The sequence below is a fragment of the Schistocerca piceifrons genome, chromosome X, assembly GCF_021461385.2.
Source record: "Schistocerca piceifrons isolate TAMUIC-IGC-003096 chromosome X, iqSchPice1.1, whole genome shotgun sequence".
Lineage (NCBI taxonomy): Eukaryota > Metazoa > Arthropoda > Insecta > Orthoptera > Acrididae > Schistocerca > Schistocerca piceifrons.
In genome coordinates, this window is record NC_060149.1 from 747,433,758 (window position 1) to 747,455,084 (window position 21,327).

The 21,327-nt window shown below is 43.4% G+C and overlaps 1 protein-coding gene across 1 annotated transcript in view; it reads right to left on the reverse strand.

Moving 5' to 3' along the window:
* Positions 1-21,327, reverse strand: part of LOC124722530 (glycine receptor subunit alpha-2-like) — a 424,158-nt gene that overhangs the window by 96,280 nt on the left and 306,551 nt on the right. The window contains exon 3 of the mRNA XM_047247678.1: positions 5,162-5,363. Within this exon, the coding sequence (XP_047103634.1) occupies positions 5,162-5,363 (202 nt within the window). The remainder of the gene's footprint in view (positions 1-5,161; positions 5,364-21,327) is intronic.

Consider the following 21,327-nt stretch of genomic DNA (forward strand, 5'->3'; position numbering starts at 1 on the left):
CGAATTAGGACAAGGATAATATTTCTCAGCCTGATACGGAGATGATTTGATATCTATAAAATTTTGTTTTGTTATTCTGATATATGTTGAACAATTCAAGTGTCAGCTAGATACGCAGTAAATTACAATCATAGGTGAACGCAGAGAAAGTGTGGAGTGTGGTATTAGATGGTAGCCGATTTTAGCTGAAAAAGCTGACTGCATAGGTCTGTCACACGTACGACCATTGTACATCTTAAATGAAGAATAATGATGTAAAATTTGTGCAAGATGTATGCCGCTTTTATTGAATATCTACATCTACATTCATACTCTGGAAACCACTGCGAATTGCGTGGCACAGGGTACTTCTCATCGTCCCAATTATTAGAGCTTATTCTCGTTCTATTCACGTATGGAGTGTACGAAGAATGACGGCTTAAACTCCTCTGTGCGCTCTATAATTAATCTGGTCTTGTCCTCACGATCCCTATGGGAGCAATACGTAGAGGTTTGTACTGTATTCCTACCTATAGATTTCTGATTTAAAGCTGATCCTTGAAACTTTGTAAGGAGTCTTCTTCAGGATAGTTTGCGCCTGTCTTCAAGAGCCTGCCAGTTCAAATTCTTCAGCATCTTTGTGACACTCTTCCACAAGTCAAACAAATATGTCACCATTCTAACTGCCCTTCTCTGTATACGTTCAATATCGCCTGCTATTCCTCTTTGGTACAAGTTCTACATACTTGAGGATGGTTCGCATGAGTGATTTGTTGGCAATCTCCTCTGTAGACTGACTGCATTACGATGGTATTCTAACAGTAAACCGAAGTCTGCTACCTGTCTTACCCACGACTGATCTATGTGGTAGTTCTCTTTCATGTCCCTACTAAGTGTTACATCAAGGTATTTGTATGAGTTTCCCGATTGCAACTGTGTCTCACTGATATATTCACAGGATATTACGTTTTTTCGTTTTGTGTACTGCACAGTTTTACATTTCTGAACATTTACCATCAAGCAAGTTGCCGCTGTCTGCACCACATTGAAATATAGAACATAACAGACCAAATATTTTTGCAGTTGTTTCAGCTCATGAAGAACAACGCAGACTGAATTTATAAACATTGTTGGAGTGTATTAAAGGGAATTAGTCTGATTTTGTGGACAGATGGGTTACTGTGGCTAACACGCAGGAAGAACATTGGGTAGAAACTGGTGACCCTACTCCAGAAAGTCGAAGAAGATTTCATCTACTAGACAAATAACGACCATGACTCTCTGGGATACAAAGGGGGTGTTACATCAAGGTATTTGTATGAGTTTCCCGATTGCAACTGTGTCTCACTGATATATTCACAGGATATGACGTTTTTTCGTTTTGTGTACTGCACAGTTTTACATTTCTGAACATTTACCATCAAGTAAGTTGCCGCTGTCTGCACCACATTGAAATATAGAACATAACAGACCAAATATTTTTGCAGTTGTTTCAGCTCATGAAGAACAACGCAGACTTTGCAGAGGAAGCAGCTACTCGGGTAGCAGAGTACTTGTGGAGCGCAGTAGTCTGAGGTGCTCTGATGAACAGTCGCCAATCGACATGCAGCGAGGGAAGTCAAACGGTGTTCAAAATAATGTCACTCCCACTGTCACAATTTTATCAGTAAACTATCAAACTATTCGTAATAAAGTTCCCGAATTTACTGTCCTCCAGGAAAGTTTTCTCGCTCAAATTATTCTTGGGATCGGGAGTTGACTGAAACCCAAAGAGAAAGCTCTGAGCTATTTAGCGAGTCGTGCAACGTATATCGGAAAGACAGATTAGAGGCCATAGGAGGGAGAGTGTTCATTGCCGTTGACAAAAATATTGTCTCCATTGTGGACGAAGTTGAGTGTGACAGTGAAGTCATCTGGTCGCGTGTAACGAGTGTAGGTAAAACCAAGTTAATTGTTGAATTTTTTCCCGGCCATCCGATTGTGCTGCGACAATTCTAGAGTCAGTCAAAGAAAGTCTACGGTCAATAGCATAAATACTCAGATCATGCATTACTAGTTGGGGACTAGTTTAACGTCTCGATTATAGAGTGAGAGTCTACGAATTCATTGGTGGAGCGGGAGGTTGGGGGGGGGGGGGGGGGGTACATACAGACAGTCATGCGAAATACTTTTGGGGAAATATCTTAGATCTTGTAGCTACAAATAGGTCGGGCTTATCGACAATGTCAGTATAGAAACGGTGAGTAGCGATCATGACGTCATTATAGTAACTATGATTACGAAAGTTAATAAATCAGTCAAGAAGAGTAGGAAAGTGTTTCTGTTAGATAGAGCAGGTAAGCAGTTATTACCATCTCACTGAGACAGTGAACTGGCATCACTTAGTTCCAGTAAGATGGATGTAGAGGAATTATGGGCAAAGTTTGAGTGGATTGTACAGCATAGTCTCGAGAGTTATGTGCCTAGTAAGCGGATAAAGGATGGAAAAGACCCACCATGGTTTAATAACGAAATTCGGAGGATGCTGAGGAAGTAGAGGCTGTCGCACTCTCGGTTCAAAAAAAAAACACACAAATGACGACAAGCGAAGGTTAGTAGACATTCGTGCGTCTGTGAAAAGATTTATGCGTAAGCATACAACAACTAGCATCGTCACACCTTAGCAAAAGATCTGGCACAGAATCCGAGAAAATTTTGGTCTTACGTAAATACGCTAAGCGGGTCTAAGGATTCCATTCAATCCCTTGTTGACCAGTCTGGTGTGGCAGTTGAAGATAGCAAAACGAAAGCCAAAGTTTTAAACTTCACGTTCAAGAAATCGTTCACACGGGAGAATCGTAGAAACATGCCATCGTTTGATGATCGGACAGATACCACACGGATAACACAGTAATAAGCATACCTGTCGTAGAGAAACAACTGAAAGATTTCAAAGCAAATAAATCACAGGTCCGGATGGAATCACAGTTCGATTTTACAAAGAGTACTCTACCGTATTGGCCCCTTACCGAGCTTGCGTTTATCGTGAATCTCTAGTCCGGCACAAAGTTCCAAGCGAATGGAAAAAAGTGCAGGGGACTCCAGTATAGCCGGCCGGGTTGGCCGAGTGGTTCTCGGCGCTACAGTCTGGAACCGCGCGACAGCTACGGTCGCAGGATCGAATCCTGCCTCGGGTATGGATGTGTGTGATGTTCTTAGGTTAGTTAGGTTTAAGTAGTTCTACGTTATATGGGACTGATGACCTCAGTAGTTAAGTCCCATAGTGCTCAGAGCCATTTGAACCATTTTTGACTCCAGTATATAAGAAGCGTAAAAGAACTGACTCGCAAAATTACAGACCAATATACCTAACTTCTGTTTGCTGCAGAATCCTTGAACATATTCTCAGTTCGAATGTAATAAACGTTTTTGTGACTGAGAAGCTTATGTCCACGAATCAGCATGATTGTAGAAACCATCGCTCGTGAGAAGTTCAGCTTGCCCATTTTCACGTGATATACTGCGAATTATGGATGAAGGGCAACGGGCAAATTCCATATTTCTTGATCTCCAGAAAGTATTTGACACGGTGCCCCATTGAGAGCTGTTAACGAAGGTGCGAGCATATGTGGAATAATTTTATAGATATGTGAGTGGCTCGAAGACTTCTTAAATAAAAGAGCCCAGTATGTTGTCCTCGACGGTGAGTGCTCATCAGAGACAAGGGTATCGTCAGGAGTGCCCCAGGAAATTGTGATAGTACCGCTATTGTTCTCTCTATATATAAATGATTTGACGGACAGGGTGGGCAGCAATCTGCGGTTGTTTGCTGCGGTGTGAGGACGCCATAGGTCGATACCAGGTTGTGTTCACTGGACTTGGGCATGCATCTGCATCCCCTCCATCTTGATGTAACAATAAAAAGTGATGCCATGGTGTACGGTAAGGTGTCGAAGTTGAACGACTATAGGAAGATACAAAACGACAAAATTGCCAGTTGGTGGGATGAATGGCAGCTAACCCTAAATGTAGAAAAAATGTAAGTAATGCGGATGTGTTGGAAGGTCAAACCTGTAATATTCGGCTACAGTATTACTAGTGTACTGCTTCACACAGTCAAGTCGTTTAAATATCTGGGCGTAGCGTTGCAAAGCGATATAAGGTGGACCGAGCATGTGAGAACTGTGGCAAGGAAGGCGAATGGTCGACTTCGGTTTATTGGGAGAATTTTAGAAAAAGAGTGCCTCACCTGTAAAGGAGACTGCATATAGGACGCTGGTGCGACCTATTCTTGAGTATTGCTCGAGAGTTTTGGATCCTCACCGGGTCGGAGTGAAGGAAGACATCGAAGCAATTCAGAGGCGGGCTGCTAGATTTATTACTGGTAGGTTCGAACAACACGTAAGTGTTACAGAGATGCTTCGGGAACTCGTTACAGAGATGCTTCGGGAACTCAAATGGGAATTTCTGGAGGTAAAGCGACGTTCTTTTCGAGAAACACTATTGCCGAAATTTCGAGAACCGCATTTTAAGCTGACTGTCGAACGATTCTACTGCCGCTAACATACATTGCGTGAAAGTACCACGAAGATAAGCTACGAGAAATGAGGGCTCATACGGAGGCATATATATAGTCGTTTTTCCCTCACTCTGTTTGCGAGTGGAACGGAAATGGAAATGACGCACCTTATGGTCGTTTGCGGAGTATCTATGTAGCTGTAGGTGTAGATGTAACGTAATAACTTGCGAATACTACGGAATGCTTCTAAATCAAATGGTTGAAGAAATATTTGGAAAGATACTCCGACTGATAAGAAAAAAAATATCATCTTTTACTAGGACAAGGCACCAGCCAACCAACGTGTCTTGTCAATGAGAAATCTATGGGATACGAAGTACGAATAGTTAGAACATACATCCTATTTGTCAGATCTAGCACTCTGTGATTTAGTTCCATCAGTTCCAAAATATAAAACAGTATGTACTCGTAGACTGAAAACACGTTGTGTTCGGTCAAGATTTTATGAAAGCAGGAATGGGCACTGCAAAGAAAAATGACCCTTTTGTTTCTTGATACCCAAGAACACAGACTGCCCAACCTGGAAATTATCTTCCTGTCGTCATAGTGTTATGAACTACATACTACGTGCTCAACAGCGGTTTTTATGTGGTTTTTTTTCCAGGAACTGAAGTTTGTACGAACCATTGACTCCTCGTTGATGGAATCTAGCGACAGGACGGTGACGTGGAAGTAGACGATTGTGGGCTGTCCCTGCACCTTGGGCGCACGGTTCTTGTCGTAGTGCTTGGGGTTGAGAGGCAGGATGTCGCGCAGCGAGAGGCTCGTTTCCGGTGGCATCGTAGGCGACGGGTTCGCCTCCGGCACCTCGACGACGCGGCTTGCGCTGCAACACAACATCGTACCAATCAGTGTCAACCATAAACTTGCTTACACGTACAAAGTGTGAAAAATAAAAGTGGTCCGAAAAAAAATTTGTGTGACTGACGCGGAATGACCTATATTAATGAACTGGAGAACAGCCCGTCACTTTGTACATCATTCGTCCTGTCAAAATGTCATACACATATCAAAAAAGGTTTGCATCACCTCGGTTCCGAGAGTTCCGGAACCTGTACAGAAAATTGGAATAGAGATCAACATAAACATCATTTCCGCCCTTCTTCTTGCTCATGAAAGCCACACATTGCATGTTGTACCATTATACAGCGAGACTTTCAGAGGTGATGGTCCAGATTGCTGTACACACCGCTACGTCTAATACCCAGTAGCATGCCCTCTTGCATTGATGCCTGCCTGTATTCGTTGTGGCATGCTATCCACAAGTTCATCGAGGCACTGTTGGTCCAGATTGTCCCACTTCTCAACGACGATTCGGCGTAGATCCCTCAGAGTGGTTGATGGACCACGTCGTCCATAAACAGCTCTTTTCAATCCATCCGAGGCATGGTCGATAGGGTTCATGTCTGGAGAACATGCTGACCACTCTTCTCGAGCGATGTCGTTTTGCTGAAGGAAGTCATTCACAAGATGTGCACGATGGGGGCGCGAATTGTGGTCCATGAAGATGAATGACTCGCCAGTACGCTGCCAATATGGTTGCAATGTCGCTCGGAGGATGGCATTCACGTATCGTACAGCCGTTACGCCGCCTCCTATGACCACCAACGGCGTGCGTCGGCGCAACATAATGCCACCCCAAAACAGCAGGGGACCTCCACCTTGCTGCACTCGCTGGACAGTGTGCCTAAGGTGTTCAGCCTGACCGGGTGGCCTCCAAACACGTCTCCAACGATTGTCTGGATGAAGGCATATGCGACACTCATCGGTGAAGAGAACGTGATGTCAATACTGAGCAGTCCATTCGGCATGTTGTTGGGCGCATCTGTACCGCGCTGCATAGTGTCGTGGTTGCAAAGATGGCCCTCGCCATGGACGTCGGGAGTGAAGCTGCGCATCATGCAGCCTATTGCACACGACGTCCTGTGCCTGCATGAAAAGCATTATTCAACACTGTGACGTTGCTGTCAGGGTTCCTCCGAGCCATAATTCGTAGGTAGCCGTCATCCACTGCAGTAATAGCCCTTGGGCGGCCTGAACGAGGCATGTCATCGACAGTTCCTGTCTCTCTCCATGTCCGAACAACATCGCTTTGGTTCACCCGGACACTTCTCTTATGGAGAGCCCTTCCTGGCACAAAGTAACAAGGCGGACGCGATCGAACCGCGGTATTGACCGTCTAGGCATGATTGAACTACAGTCAACACGAGCTGTGTACCTCCTTTCTGGTGGAATGACTGGAACTGATCGGCTGTCGGACGCCCTCCGTCTAATAGGCGCTGCTCATGCATGGTTATTTACATCTTTGGGCGGGTTTAGTGACATATCTGAACAGTCAAAGAGAGTGTGTCTGTGATACAATATCCACAGTCAACGTCTATCTTCAGGAGTTCTGGGAGCCTGGGTGATGGGAAACTTTTTTTTAATGCGTGTATATTGCCGATGTAATAAGTTGCACATTGTTAAGCTTAAGGGTATTGGAAGCCAACAAGGGCACATCAAGATAGAAGATCAGAGGCACAATACAGAGAGCAAGCAAATGTGTAAGCATATAGTTTACCGGAGGTCAACAGTAACGCTAGAGCACTGCGAATTGCTGACACTCCGGGCACCTATCTCAGGGGAGAACTTCAGAGAATTAACTAACTGCGTCCATCACCTAGACGCTGTTGTAAGGTATTACAGGAGAAGATGGTCACAAAAAGACACGTCTTAGCAGACGCAGCAAGCTGATACTTACCCCTGAGAACCGCAACGTCAGTGGGTTTATACAGGGTAGAGTGCCCCAACAGAGGTCCCACTCACAAAAGATCTCTGGGAGGGGCCATGTGACGTAAAACACTGTTGTTGCTCCCCATAAGAGGAAGGACAGTGACGTTTAGTTTTCACCTGAAAGCTGTTGCTACCAAACTTGTAGCTTGTTAATGCAAAGTCCAGAAACATCCCTATCTACCGAGTAAGAGAAAGAGTGGAATCTGAATATGGTTGGGCCAGAGGTTTTCTGGAGGTGTAGTACAACTCGTCAGACTGGCCGGAGCCTGTAAAATTGGAGTCGACTATAGGAAGGGAGAGACAGTGCGCCGCCACAATCCTTTAAAAACCCATATTTTTGTATTCAGACAGAGTTGTCACACAGATCCTTGAGACACCAAGTCCGTGTTGCTTGTTGCCAGCGTCGGTATGCTCCGACAAGTCTGTATTTCTCACTTGTAGTTATGCTGTCAAACTTTGTATTTAAAATGTTGTTAGCGTTCGCTACTTGTGTTAGCGCTCACCCCACGGATTCAAACCCTGACTTCTGTTGTACAACCAGTTGCCTCCTTTTTCCGTTGCTTAGAATTAGTCCTCAGTGTAGTAGTTAGTATGCTGGCTAATAAATAGTGTTGATCAGACCTCTGAGATCCGTGAGTCCCCTGCAGCAAGCAACGTATCGAGTCTCAAAATCCGCGCCAGTGTTTGGCGCTGATCCACCAAATCAGCCTAATTTCGCTGAAAGTTTGTCTTTCTTCATTTGCTCCTAACCGCTTGGAAATGGCAGGTTGCTCTGTAACCCTCTGTCTACCCCCTATTCTGTTTTAGGTCACAACAGAACTATCGCATATTGAGTTCTGTCGGTGGTCTGTGAGTGAAGAGGATCAGGGCTTTTGGATCCCCAGTTTTCTATTTCTTCAGATGAGACTGTCAGGGTATGTGAGCTCACAGAACATGCACCATTATGCATCCCGATCAATACTTTGAGAAGCCGGTGAGTAATGTCAGCGTTTCTGTTTGGTATGCAATGTCTGGTATCCGCAGCGTAAAACAATTCTTTCACAAAACTGTTAATGCTAACCGGTACTATTTAATCGGTATGTGGATCAACACACAAAAGATGAACGACTGCATGCATATTTTCAGGAAAACGGAACAATAGCACACTCCTCCTTGACAAACTTGTCACTAGTGCAAGAAGTGTTCGGTGAGGAGATGACAGTCAGGAGAGGCAGTGAAATCTTCGAGCTACCTCGATCACATAATCCCCCTTCCTGTGTTTTTTACCTATGTAGTAAACTGAATAATCAGGTGGCCCCAAATAATCGTCACATACTGAATGAGCTAAAGCACAACATTGAAAACACTATTGCTGCTACCGTCAGACATAGCTGCTACGTGTGTTTCTCAGTTTGATAAATCGATCACAGCGCTATATCGACGTCAACTGTGGACATTTTCAACAGCTACTGTTATGTTCATTAAAAAAGGCTCTGAGCACTATGGGACTCAACTGCTGAGGTCATTAGTCCCCTAGAACTTACAACTAGTTAAACCTAACTAACCAAAAGACATCACAAACATCCATGCCCGAGGCAGGATTCGAACCTGCGACCGTAGCGGTCTTGCGGTTCCAGACTGCAGCGCCTTTAACCGCACGGCCACTTCGGCCGGCTGTTATGTTCATTAACAACAATCAACCCTCAACAGCATTATTGTTAATACGTTGGTGTAGGAGACTTGACGACGAAAGTAACTGTAGCGTATACGTTGGTGTAGGAGACTTGACGACGAAAGTAACTGTAGCGTGAAGTGTCACTGCCATGTAACATTGCTCGGTGCAACTTGGATCATACATAGGTGTGCAATACTTAAGGACGAAAGTAACTTTTGCATGATGTGTCATTGAAAAGTAGCATAGCTCGGTGAAAATTGGACCACTCGTTGGAAGAACTGCTAAGCGTAGTACGAAAAATAATTTTTATAAATACACAATGAGACGAACAGCACTGACACTTTTATTTGAAGACAATATTTACACTGAGGAATACAAACGTCTCAGAAAGGAGATCGACAGGAAGTGCCAAATGGCTAAGCAGGGATGGCTAGAGGACAAATATAAGGATGTAGAGGCGTATATCACTAGGGATAAGATAGGTACTGCCTAGAGGAAAATTATAGAGATCTTTGGAGAAAAGAGAACCACTTGCATGAATATCAAGAGCTCAGATGGAAACCCAGTTCTAAGCAAAGAAGGAAAACCATAAAGGTGGAAGGAGTACATAGAGGGTCTATACAAGGGCGATGTTCTTCAGGACAATATTACGGAAATGGAAGAGGATGTAGATGAAGATGAAATGGGAGATTTTTCAAATTCTGAGGGTTGCAGGGGTAAAATACAGGGAGCGAAAGGCTTTTTACAACTTGTACAGAAACCAGATGGCAGTTATAAGAGTCGAGGGGCACGAAAGGGAAGCAGTGTTTGGGAACGGAGTGAAAAAGGGTTGTAGCCTCTCCCCGATGTTATTCAATCTGTATATTGAGCAAGCAGTAAAGGAAACGAAAGAAAAATTCGGAGTTGGTATTAAAATCCAAGGAGAAGAAATAAATACTTTGAGGTTCATCGATGACATTGTAATTCTGTCAGAGACAGCAAAGGACCTGGAAGAGCAGCTGAACGGAATGAACAGTGTCATGAAAGGAGGATATAAGATCAACATCAACAAAAGCAAAACGAGGATAATGTAATGTAGACGAATTAAATCGAGTGATGCTGCGGGAATTAGATTAGGAAATGCGACGCTTAAAGTAGTAAATGAGTTTTGCTATTTGGGGAGCAAAATACCTGATGATGGACGAAGTAGAGAGGATATAAAATGTAGACTGCCAATGGCAAGGAAAGCGTTTCTGAAGAAGAGAAATTTGTTAACATCGAGTATAGATTTAAGTGTCAGGAAGTCGTTTCTGAAAGTATTTGTATGGAGTGTAGCCATGTATGGAAGTGAAACGTGGACGATAAATAGTTTAGACAAGAAGAGAATAGAAGCATTCGAAATGTGGTGCTACAGAAGAATGCTGAAGATTAGATGGGTAGATCATATAACTAATGAGGAGATATGGAATAGAATTGGACAAAAGAGAAATTTGTGGCACAACTTGACTAGGCGAAGGGATCGGTTGGTAGGCATATTTTGAGGCATCAAGGGATCACCAATTTAGTATTGGAGGGCAGCGTGGAGCGTAAAAATCGTAGAGGGAGACCAAGAGATGAATACACTAAACAGATTCAGAAGGATGTAGGTTGCAGGAGGTACTGGGAGATGAAGAAGCTTGCACAGGATAGAGTAGCATGGAGAGCTGCATAAAACCAGTCTCTGGACTGAAGACCACAACAACAACAGTTACACTGAAGTCACCACGATTTATAATGCTCCCCTGCAAATTACAAAAGGTGGGTCACGGTTCTCAATAGGGTGTATGATCACCACGGCCAGCAGTAAATGCTCTGCAAAGTGCTGCCGTGCGGCCCACAAGTTTGCTAAGGAGTTCTTGTGGTAGAGCGTTCCATTCCTCCACTAATACGGTTGACAACTGCTGGGTGGTCTTCCGGTCCATATGGTATACCAATCAGGTTCCTTTCAGAGTATGCAGACACAATAGCTCCTTTCTTAGCAATTATATACAACCGCTCACTTGACGAAAGGTTCGTTCCTAAAGACTGGAAAGTAGCACAGGTCACACCAATACTCAAGAAAGTAAATAGGAGTAACCCATTGAATTACAGACCCATATAACTGATCTCAATTTGCAGTAGGATTTTGGAGCATATACTGTACTCGAACATTATGAATCACCTTGAAGAAAATGACTTATTGATACATAACCCACACGGATTGAGAAAATATCGATCTTGTGCAACACATGAAGTAATGAGTGCTGTCGACAAGGGATCTCAGATAGATTCCATATTCCTAGATTTCCAGAAGGCTTCTGATACTGTTCCTCACAAGCGACTGTTAATCAAATTGCGTGCATATGGAGTATCGTCTCAGTTGTGTGACTGGATTCGTAATTTCCTCTCAGAGAGGTCATAATTCGTAGTGATAGACGGTAAATCATCGAGTAGAACAGAAGTGATATCTGGCGTTCCGCAAGGTAGTGTCAGAGGCTCTCTGCTGTTCCTGGTTTACATAAATGATGTAGGTGATAATCTGAGCAGCCCCCTTAGATTGTTTGCAGATGACGCTGTAATTTACCGTCTAGTAAAATCATCAGACTGTCAATTCCAATTACAAAATGATCTAGAGATAATTTCTGTATGGTGCGAAAAGTGGCAATTGGCACTAAACAAAGATAAGTGCGAGGTCATCCATATGGGTACTAAAAGAAATCCGATAAATTTTGGGTATACGATAAATCGCACAAATATAAGGGCTGTCAATTCGACTAAATACCTAGGAATTACAATTACGAGCAACTTAAATTGGAAAGACCACATAGATAATATTGTGGGGAAGGCGAAACAAAGGCTGCGCTTTGTTGGCAGAACACTTAGAAGATGCGACAAATCCACTAAAGAGACAGCCTACATTACACTTGTCCGTATCCTGCTGGAATATTGCTGCGAGATATGGGATCCTTAGCAGGTAGGATTGACGGAGGACATCGAGAAAGTGCAAAGAAGGGCAGCTCGTTTCGTGTTATCGCGCAATAGTGATATGATACGCGAGTTGGGGTGGCAGTCAATGAAACAAAGGCAGTTTTCTTTTGGGGGAGATCTATTTACGAAATTTCAATCTCCAACTTTCTCTTCCGAATGGGAAAATATTTTTTGACACCCACCACGTAGGGAGAAATGATCGTCATAGTAAAATAAGAGAAATCAGAGCTCGAACGGAAAGATTTAGGTGTTCCTTTTTTCCACTCACCATTCGAGAGTGGAATGGTAGAGAAGTAGTATGAAAATGGTTCGATGAACCCTCTGGCAGGCACTTAAGTGTGAACTGCAGAATAACCATGTAGATGTAGAAGTAGATGTCGAGGTAGAGGTGCATGTGGACGTGCTGCAACACGTCTCCCCAACGCATCTCGCACGTGCTTGTGGCATTTAACTCTTGGGCATGGGCAGGCCAGTCCGGTAGCCAAATGTCCTATCGTTCCAAGAGCTCATTCACCTCCTACCCCTACTTCTGCGCTGTTCGATGCGGTCGGGCATTGTCATCCATAAGAATGAAGTCAGGGCCAAATGCGTCTCTGAGAAGTCTCACATGGTAACATGGTAGCATATTTCCCCTCAGCGATTAACAGGTTAATCAAGTACCATTTAAACGAGACGAATATTAATGCTGAATTACATGCACTGGGTATGACCCAGAACTAGTTATGAAATTATATAAAAAACAAAGAAAAATAGTAAGAGCAGAAATCCGATTATTTTAGAAAAGAGCAAGCAAGCAAAAGAAGGTAAGTTTATGACCTTACCACACTGGGTTCATATCTTCGACAAACAAATTATTTGTTTCCAAAAACTAGGCTGCAAATCGGCCTCAGCACAGAGAACAATGTTCCATCATGTCTTATACACAATAACGATAAGAGCCAAATATATAACATGTCAGGGCTGTATAAAGTAACACGTAGTGACTGTGATGAATTTTATGTTGGGAAAACAGTGAGAAACTTGAACACGAAAAAAATGTTCAAATGTGTGTGAAATCTTGTGGGACAACTGCTGAGGTCATCAGTCCCTAAGCTTACACACTACCAAACCTAAACTATCCTAAGGACAAACACACACACACACACACACACACACACACACACACACACACACACACAAGCCCGAGGGAGGACTCGAACCTCCGCCGGGACTAGCCGCACAGTCCATGACTGCAGCGCCTTAGACCGCTCGGCTAATCCGGCGCGGCTTTGAAAACGAGATTTAGTGAACATAACAATGTTAGTAAAGCCAATCCCTTAATATTTAGTGCTCATTTAAGGCAATACAGTAACAGAAACATCTCCATTGGTCACATAGCAGAAAAAGGCAGATTATTAAACATTCAAGAAGAAGTTGAAATATACACCCAAGTGACAAAACAACCAGACAACATACTTAACGAACAAAGTTACGGAATAATATTTATATACAAAGTTTCAACAGTGTTTTAACCGAATAATTTTGGTTTGCAGTCTATTTCCTGCATGTAAAATTGCCTAATTTGTCATGATATGTTGGATTACTTTGCAATCTTGTACATTTTGAATTTTCTGCCTTTACAGGCCAGTTGTCAAAAATTGTAATTTCCATAATTATATGCATGCATGTCACAGACATATACAGGCTGAATATTAATAAAACTGACAAGCTGCAGGGACGGATTCCTGACCGGAAATGCGGAAAAACGTCCTATGAACATGTGGCCGGAAATGCATCTTTGTCATGGTAGATGGCGCTGGCGAATGAAAGTTCCTCTGACCACGTGCCGCGTTCCTTGTGCGTTGCAGGCTATGTGACTGACGCAGCGTACTGTAACCAGCACAATAGTTCGGCGGTAGAGAGGACTGATGATTGTTGTTGTGGTCTTCAGTCCAGAGACTGGTTTGATGCAGCTCTCCATGCTACTCTATCCTGTGCAAGCTTCTTCATCTCACAGTACCTACTGCAGCCTACATCCTTCTAAATCTGTTTAGTGTATTCATCTCATGGCCTCCCTCTACGATTTTTACCCTCCACGCTGCCCTCCAATACTAAGCTCGCTGATCCCTTAGTGCTTCAGAATATGTTCTACCGACCGATCCCTTCTTCTAGTCAAGTTGTGCCATAACTCTCTCTTCTCCCAAATTCTATTCAATACCTCCTCATTAGTTATATGATCTACCCATCTAATCTTCAGCATTCTTCTGTAGCACCACATTTCGAAAGCTTCTATTCTCTTCTTGTCTGAACTATTTATCGTCCACGTTTCACTTCCATACATGGCTACACTCCATACAAATACTTTCAGAGACGACTTCCTGACACTTAATCTATACTTGATGTTAACAAATTTCTCCTCTTCAGAAACGCTTTCCTTGCCATTGCCAGTCTACATTTTATATCCTCTCTACTTCGATCATCATGATGATAGAAATCCCATAATTGTGATGGTCTGGTGCAAAAACCTTCGACAAAATCCTTCCGGTAAAGGGAAATCCGCTGCTGATGATCGTTGCACTCGGTGCAGATGACAGTCCTGTGTAGTGGTTGTCATGTAGGATACACATGATCGTACTTTGGCTTATGCCATGTTGGCGGGCCACTTGCCTAGCGCTTGTACTATGGTTCGTCTCCATATCCTGTAGAACCCGGTCCTCGAAATGTGGTGTACGCACAGTCCACCGACTCCCTGCAAGTTCGTCTGTCTGAAACGACCCGTAATCACACAAACGCCCAAAATGTGCTTGAAATGTTGTGTGATGTGGTAGGTGTCTTTGCGGGTACTTGTTTCGACATAGCCGTGCTGTCTCTCGATCGTCTCCATTTGCTAGGCCGCACACAAACACCATCTCGGCTTGTTCCAAGGAACACACGGCACGTGGTCAGAGGAACTTGCATCCTTCAGCCCCATCTACCGTGGCAACGATGCATTTCCGCACACATGTTCATAGGACCTCTTTTACCTCCATTTCTAGTCAGGAATCCGTCTCTGCATTTTCTCGGTTTTATTAACGTTCATCCAGTATAAATATGACCTCGGAAATAATAAAAGATAGGTAATATATACTCCTTGACCTGTCAATTCCATGTTTACTATCTATGACTGTTACGTCAAACATTATCAAGAATTGCCACTGTCTAAAATTTGACAGGAGTAACATACATGACAAACCGTGTACTATGTTATAAGACACATTTCAGTTCCTGTCGTTTTAACTGACAAGCATGCCATCGCTATAGAAGTGCGTAATGTAAGTAGGCATATGTTATTGCTATAAATGGAGAGTTATCATTTTGTAGAACTCGATGCACATACAATTGTTTGTTCCTGTGTGCCAGATGCTACTGATGATGTGTTATAAACCTGGAAACGGGCGTTGGTAAGTAAAACATTTCTAGTACAGCGCTTGGTGTATAGAAGATGTTTTTTAATAAATATCTTAAAGCTTCGGAGCGCCAACCAATCAGGAGCTTTAACAACAAATACGACACTGTTCGTAAGTCCACAAGTAGACCCGATAACCACAGGAAGTTGAGCAAGGGAAGCCAGAAAGGGAAAAACCATCGACTACGAAACCAGGTAACAGAAAGACTGACTTCTCTAACGCAGCTGGAAACGGCTCTAGAAGCAACATTACCCGCATTTACACGCTCGCACAGTCACCGTCTACATTCGAAATATTGACGAAGTGAGTGTACATTTCGATTTTATATAGTGTAACTGCTTTTCAAATTGTATACTTCTCTGAATCACACTTTCTTGGATGTTATGCTCAAGCAGTGCACTAAGTACTGAGATGAACAAATTATTATTATTATTATTATTATTATTATTATTATTACATTAAAATCTTTATCTATTTATTGTTCTTAGCATTAAAATCGTAGACATCTGTACCGTGTTAAAAATGTCTATGACCACAAGTAACACTTCTGGGTAGACAGTAACAAATGAATACCCACCAGGGCGGAAACCTGGATGTACAAATGGGTACGCGGTGAAACATTTATCAGTTAGTCACTTACTGCTACATGCTGACCACCAACTTTTTGCCACTCAGTGAAGTGATGATCATGCTGCTGCACGTCACATATGAAGACTGAAACAGGAATTACCCTACAGCAGCGGTTCTCAGTCTATGGAGTGCGCCACCCCTGGGGGGGGGGGGGGGGGGGCGTAATGACAATAAATTGGAGAAGGGAGCTTATCCAAAGGAAAAAAACTATGAATTAGAAAATTTAGCATTTCAAAATTCGCAGTTACACTGATATAATGCGCTTATAAATAGGACTGTATCAGAACTGCAAAATTAATCTTTCAATACTAAATTAAAAAGAAGGCTTGTAATTACTGGTTACTCGCTTGTGCTTGGCTTGCAGAACAAAGTTTTTCGATGGAGGGTTCAATATTACAAATAGACATTCTGAGTGCTTTTCCGACGTTTTCCTCAGATTTATATTGTGTCTTCAAAGGAGCCAACGCGGAAAATCTGGTTTCGCAAAGGTAGTGTTTTGAAAATGGTAATAGTATACGAAATGCCCATGTTTCCAGTTCATAAAATTAGTCAATCCACCCTGCCCAAATTTCAAACAGCGCTTAATTATTAAACTATCTTTTGATTTCGCCACTTGCCGTGAACTCAATCTAGACTTCTCCTACGCACTTAAGAGGTCTTCTGGAGTACTTACGCGCGTTACCTGTAAGACAGAGAGCAATAGAGGGCCGTCGATTCTAGTTTTGTCAATTTAACAGAACAAAGTTGAGAAATAGCAATAAATTTTCTTATTTTAGGTAATTTGTTAGGTTTGAAACTTTGGAGCATAAGCGTCCAAATACTCAGAATAGTATATTATTACCGTATGAGGAAAACTAGTGAGGATGAAATTTATGACTGAAAAGTGGGTCGTGATCGCTGAAAGCTTGAGAAACTCTACCCTGTAGAATTTCCGTGAACACTCCGAACACTAGATTGAATTCTTCATCAATTTACCACCTGCTCGACTTCGTTCCAGACCACATACAGCAGCCTGAACTTACTTTCATCTTCAATACACCAAAACGCTAAATGGTGCTGGTCTCGCAACACGTGGCAGTTGAAGGAATGGGTTCAAAATGGCTCTGAGCACTATGGGACTCAACTGCTGTGGTCATTAGTCCCCTAGAACTTAGAACTACTTAAACCTAACTAACCTAAGGACATCACACACATCCATGCCCGAAGCAGGATTCGAACCTGCGACCGTAGCAGCAGCGCGGCTCCGGACTGGAGCGCCTAGAACCGCACAGCCACCGCGGCCGGCGAAGGAATGGTTCAAATGGCTCTGAGCACTATGGGACTTAACATCTGTGGTCATCAGTTCCCTAGAACTTAGAACTACTTAAACCTAACTAACCTAAGGACATCACACACATCCATGCCCGAGGCAGGATTCGAACCTGCGACCGTAGCAGTCGCGCGGTTCCGGACTGAGCGCCTAGAACCGCTAGACCACCGCGGCCGGCGGCGAAGGAATGGGAAAAGGCAATGCGTGTCAGCCAGCGCGCAGTTACGGTGCACTGTGGCGGTGTTTTTCATTCGAACGTAGCCCAGAGACAACATCTAGATGACTTCACATGAGAAAGTATCAACGGGAAACTGGGCAAAGTACGATATGTGAGGGATGTAGCCCAGGAGTTTAGTATTGTCCGCAACATTGTTTCATCTGCATGGGGTGCGTTCTGAACCACATGCACTGCTGCCCGAAGGAGAAGAGATGTCGATTATCGTCAAACACACCAGCAGATGGTCACTTCATTGCGTAACAGGCGTGGAGGAATCCACGTCAAACAGCGGGGGCAATTGCTGTCACATTTAGCAGGACTGCGGCAACGGCCTTGCTGCAGTGGATACACTGGTTCCCGTCAGATCACCGAAGTTAAGCGCTTTCGGGCGTGGCCGGCGCTTGGATGGGTGACCATCCGGGCCTCCATGCGCTGTTGCCATTTGCCGGGGTGCACTCAGCTTCGTGATGCCAATTTAGGAGCTACTCGACCGAATAGTAGCGACTCCGGTGACAGAAAACGATCATAACGACCGGGAGAGCGGTGTGCTGACCACACGCCCCTCCTATCCGCATCCTCAGCTGAGGATGACACGGCGGTCGGATGGTCCCGATGGGCCACTTGTGGCCTGAGGACGGAGTGCTTTAGCAGTACTGCAAGGCACACAAACACATGCTCTCCAATGGCACAGTGATTGCATGGAGGTGGTCTCTTTGACCTACGACCAATGCGTTGTATCCTGCTGACTCCTGTACATCGGCAGCACCGTCTGCTATGGTTCCTAGTGCATAGGAACCGGATCAACGACGAGTGGAATCGCCTGCCCTTCTCGGATGAGAGCAGATTTGTTCTGAGGAGTGATTCTGGAAGAAACCTTACATGGCGAGAGCTGGGAACACGTAATGTATCAAGGAACATTGTCGAACATGACAGTTTTAGTTGTCCAGACGTTATGGTGTGGAACGGCGTAATGTTGCATGGGCGTACTGACCTCCAAATCTTTGTGCACGGTACACTCAACGGTCCACTACTCTCATATCTATCATGCTTGAAGAATGTAGTCACACGCACGCTGATCTGCTCTTCTTTCAGTAGCCATTTTTTGCGTGTAAAAAGCATATTTATATCTTTAATCAGAGTTGATAGTGTCTAAATTTGTTTTATCTTGCTTTTGTTCTCTTCCTTCACCATCTTCCTATTCGTCAGGTTTTCGATTTCATATGATGACGTTTCCTTATTCTGTGTAGTTTTACGTCAGACTTTCGATGAAATTCATCTTGAATTAACGTATTACACGACCTTTAAATTACTCACGAAGTGATGCACTTATGTATTCAGTGTTTGGTTCGAAAATTATAAAATAATAAATAGGAATTGAGGAGCCCCGTTCCCAGCACAGTGATATTAACAAACCTAAAAAAATTACGAGGCATGCACGTCCTAAGAACAGCAAAATATTGTTGGAAATACAAACGAATAGAGGAAAATGACGTAATCTGCCAGTTGCTCGTAATTGTACAAAATGTAGTTGCAGAGGTACAACGCATCAAATACGGTTAATCTAAGGAAAGATTTTGAAGAACTACAATCAACTTTCAGATCCTTTTCTTTTTTCTAGAATAGCTGTGACAGAACTATTAACAATATACAAGGTGAGTCGCGTAAGACGTAACACCCCCATTATTCCGGGGGCGATTGCACGTATCGACAAGACGTGTTCGGCGAATCATAGCCGACTATGGGGTACATACTTTGGTACATGCACAATAATCACAACGTTTATATTGACCGAGATAATGAGGCAAGTACATGTTTTTTAAATGGGACGCTCTACTTTTTTTACCATCATTCGAATGCTCTGGAAAAGACGCGTATAGTGATGTAGGGCATGTCGCTATTGTGATTCAAACTTCGCTTAAAAGACGCTTGGAAATATTATACGATTGAAGGTCGATGCGGTCGGAAGCGGCTGCAGACTGTAAACACGACTCGCGCGACGCGCAGGCCGAGTTGCCGTGCTCTATGCAGCATGCACGGCTTACGCTACGAAGGTAAATCCTCATCCGCCCTCTTTTAAGCAAAGTTTGAATCACAATAGCAACATGCGTTACACCACTATACGCGTCTTTTCCAGAGCGTTTGAATGATGGTAAAAAAGTATAGTGTCCCATTTAAAAAACGTACTTGCCTCATTATCTCGGTCAATATAAACGTTGTGATTATTGTGCATGTACCAACGTATGTTCTCCATAGTCCGCTATGATTCGTCGAAAACCGCATGCCGATACATGTAATCGCCCCTGGAATAAAGGGGGTGTTACGTCTTACGCGACTCACCCTGTATAGTGCTATTTTAGAAGAAAATAAAGCTAAATCAACAATACTAATCTCTGCTTCACGAAACCATGTTCGACTGATCGGAAACTATATCTTAATGTTCGCTTTGACATGACAAATAGCAAACGTGGTCGTTCTGCAGAATGTATAGAGTTAGATACAGTTGAGACTCCTACAAAATACCTTCCACTTTACGAACAAACATAAGTCTTATGGACTTATCATATCACCTCCGCTGATCAAATAAGATAACTCTGTATCTGATTAGTAGTTACTCAGTGTATGTAAGGCGCCAGTTTCAAACTCACTGAAGACGCCACTGCTGGTGTTGCACATTTGGGCTAACTATATTGAAAGTGTCCACAGCTCGTGGTCTAGCGAGAGTGTTCTCGCTTCCCGAGCACGGGATCCCAGTTTCGATTCCCGGCGGGTCAGGGATTTTCACCTGCCCCGAGATGACTGGGTGTTGTTGTCTCGTCTTCATCATCATCATTCATCCCCGTTACGGTTGGAGGAAGGCAACTGCAAACCACCTCCATTAGGACCTTGCCTAGTACGCATCGTTCCCCTACACTCTGTCAAGAAGCATGGGACTTCATTTCCATATTAAAAGTCATCAAGGAGAACCCTCGTCCTACCCACTCACTTGGGCATAAGAGCACGGATTTACGACCACCCTCGCTCTTCCCTCCGCCAAATACCTGACTACACGCCTAAGGCAGTGTGAGTTCTACCCAAGAACTGGTTATTACTGAGTAACAGGACATACTTGTCTTTGAGGGGGGGGTATCAGGTTAAACATGAGGCAACTCCGTTTCATACATTTGAGATCACCCCTTTGCCCTTCACCTGATATACTGCCGCAGACTGATTCAAGGACTTCTGGGAACCGGTCACATTGTCAATGGGCAGGCAAATGAAGACCAGCCTCTGGACCAGTGGATGTCAAGTTCCACCTCCTCCTCCTATTCTGCTTTTACTACTAGAGCACTTGAGTGGGTTACCTCACTACAGTGCTGGACACCATAGGGAGAGAATGTGGCTTGTTATAAACAGTAATTTTCTCTCTGTAGGGAAAGGGTTAGGTAATGATAACAATGTTTTAGCTAATTAACTTGTGGTTTATTAACTTGTTTTACAATATAATTTGCTAACAATAATTATTACAGTATTTTTACAAATTTTTCTGTCTGTATATACAACGGTTACATTTCAATCAGTTCTTTGTGATCTTTTTTTCTAATTATGATATATGATGATACATGGGAAATGGGATTAGCTGCAGCAGATAAAGGAAACTCCCCATATATGACCGCCTTGCATATATATATATATGATAGTGCATGAGACTGCTCAGCCTTTGGCTCGGCTTCGATCCTTACTACCAGCCCATGTCAAATTTTTGTATCAGTCTCTTGTTCAGTTTTAGAAAACTAAATACAGAATACATATGACAACATC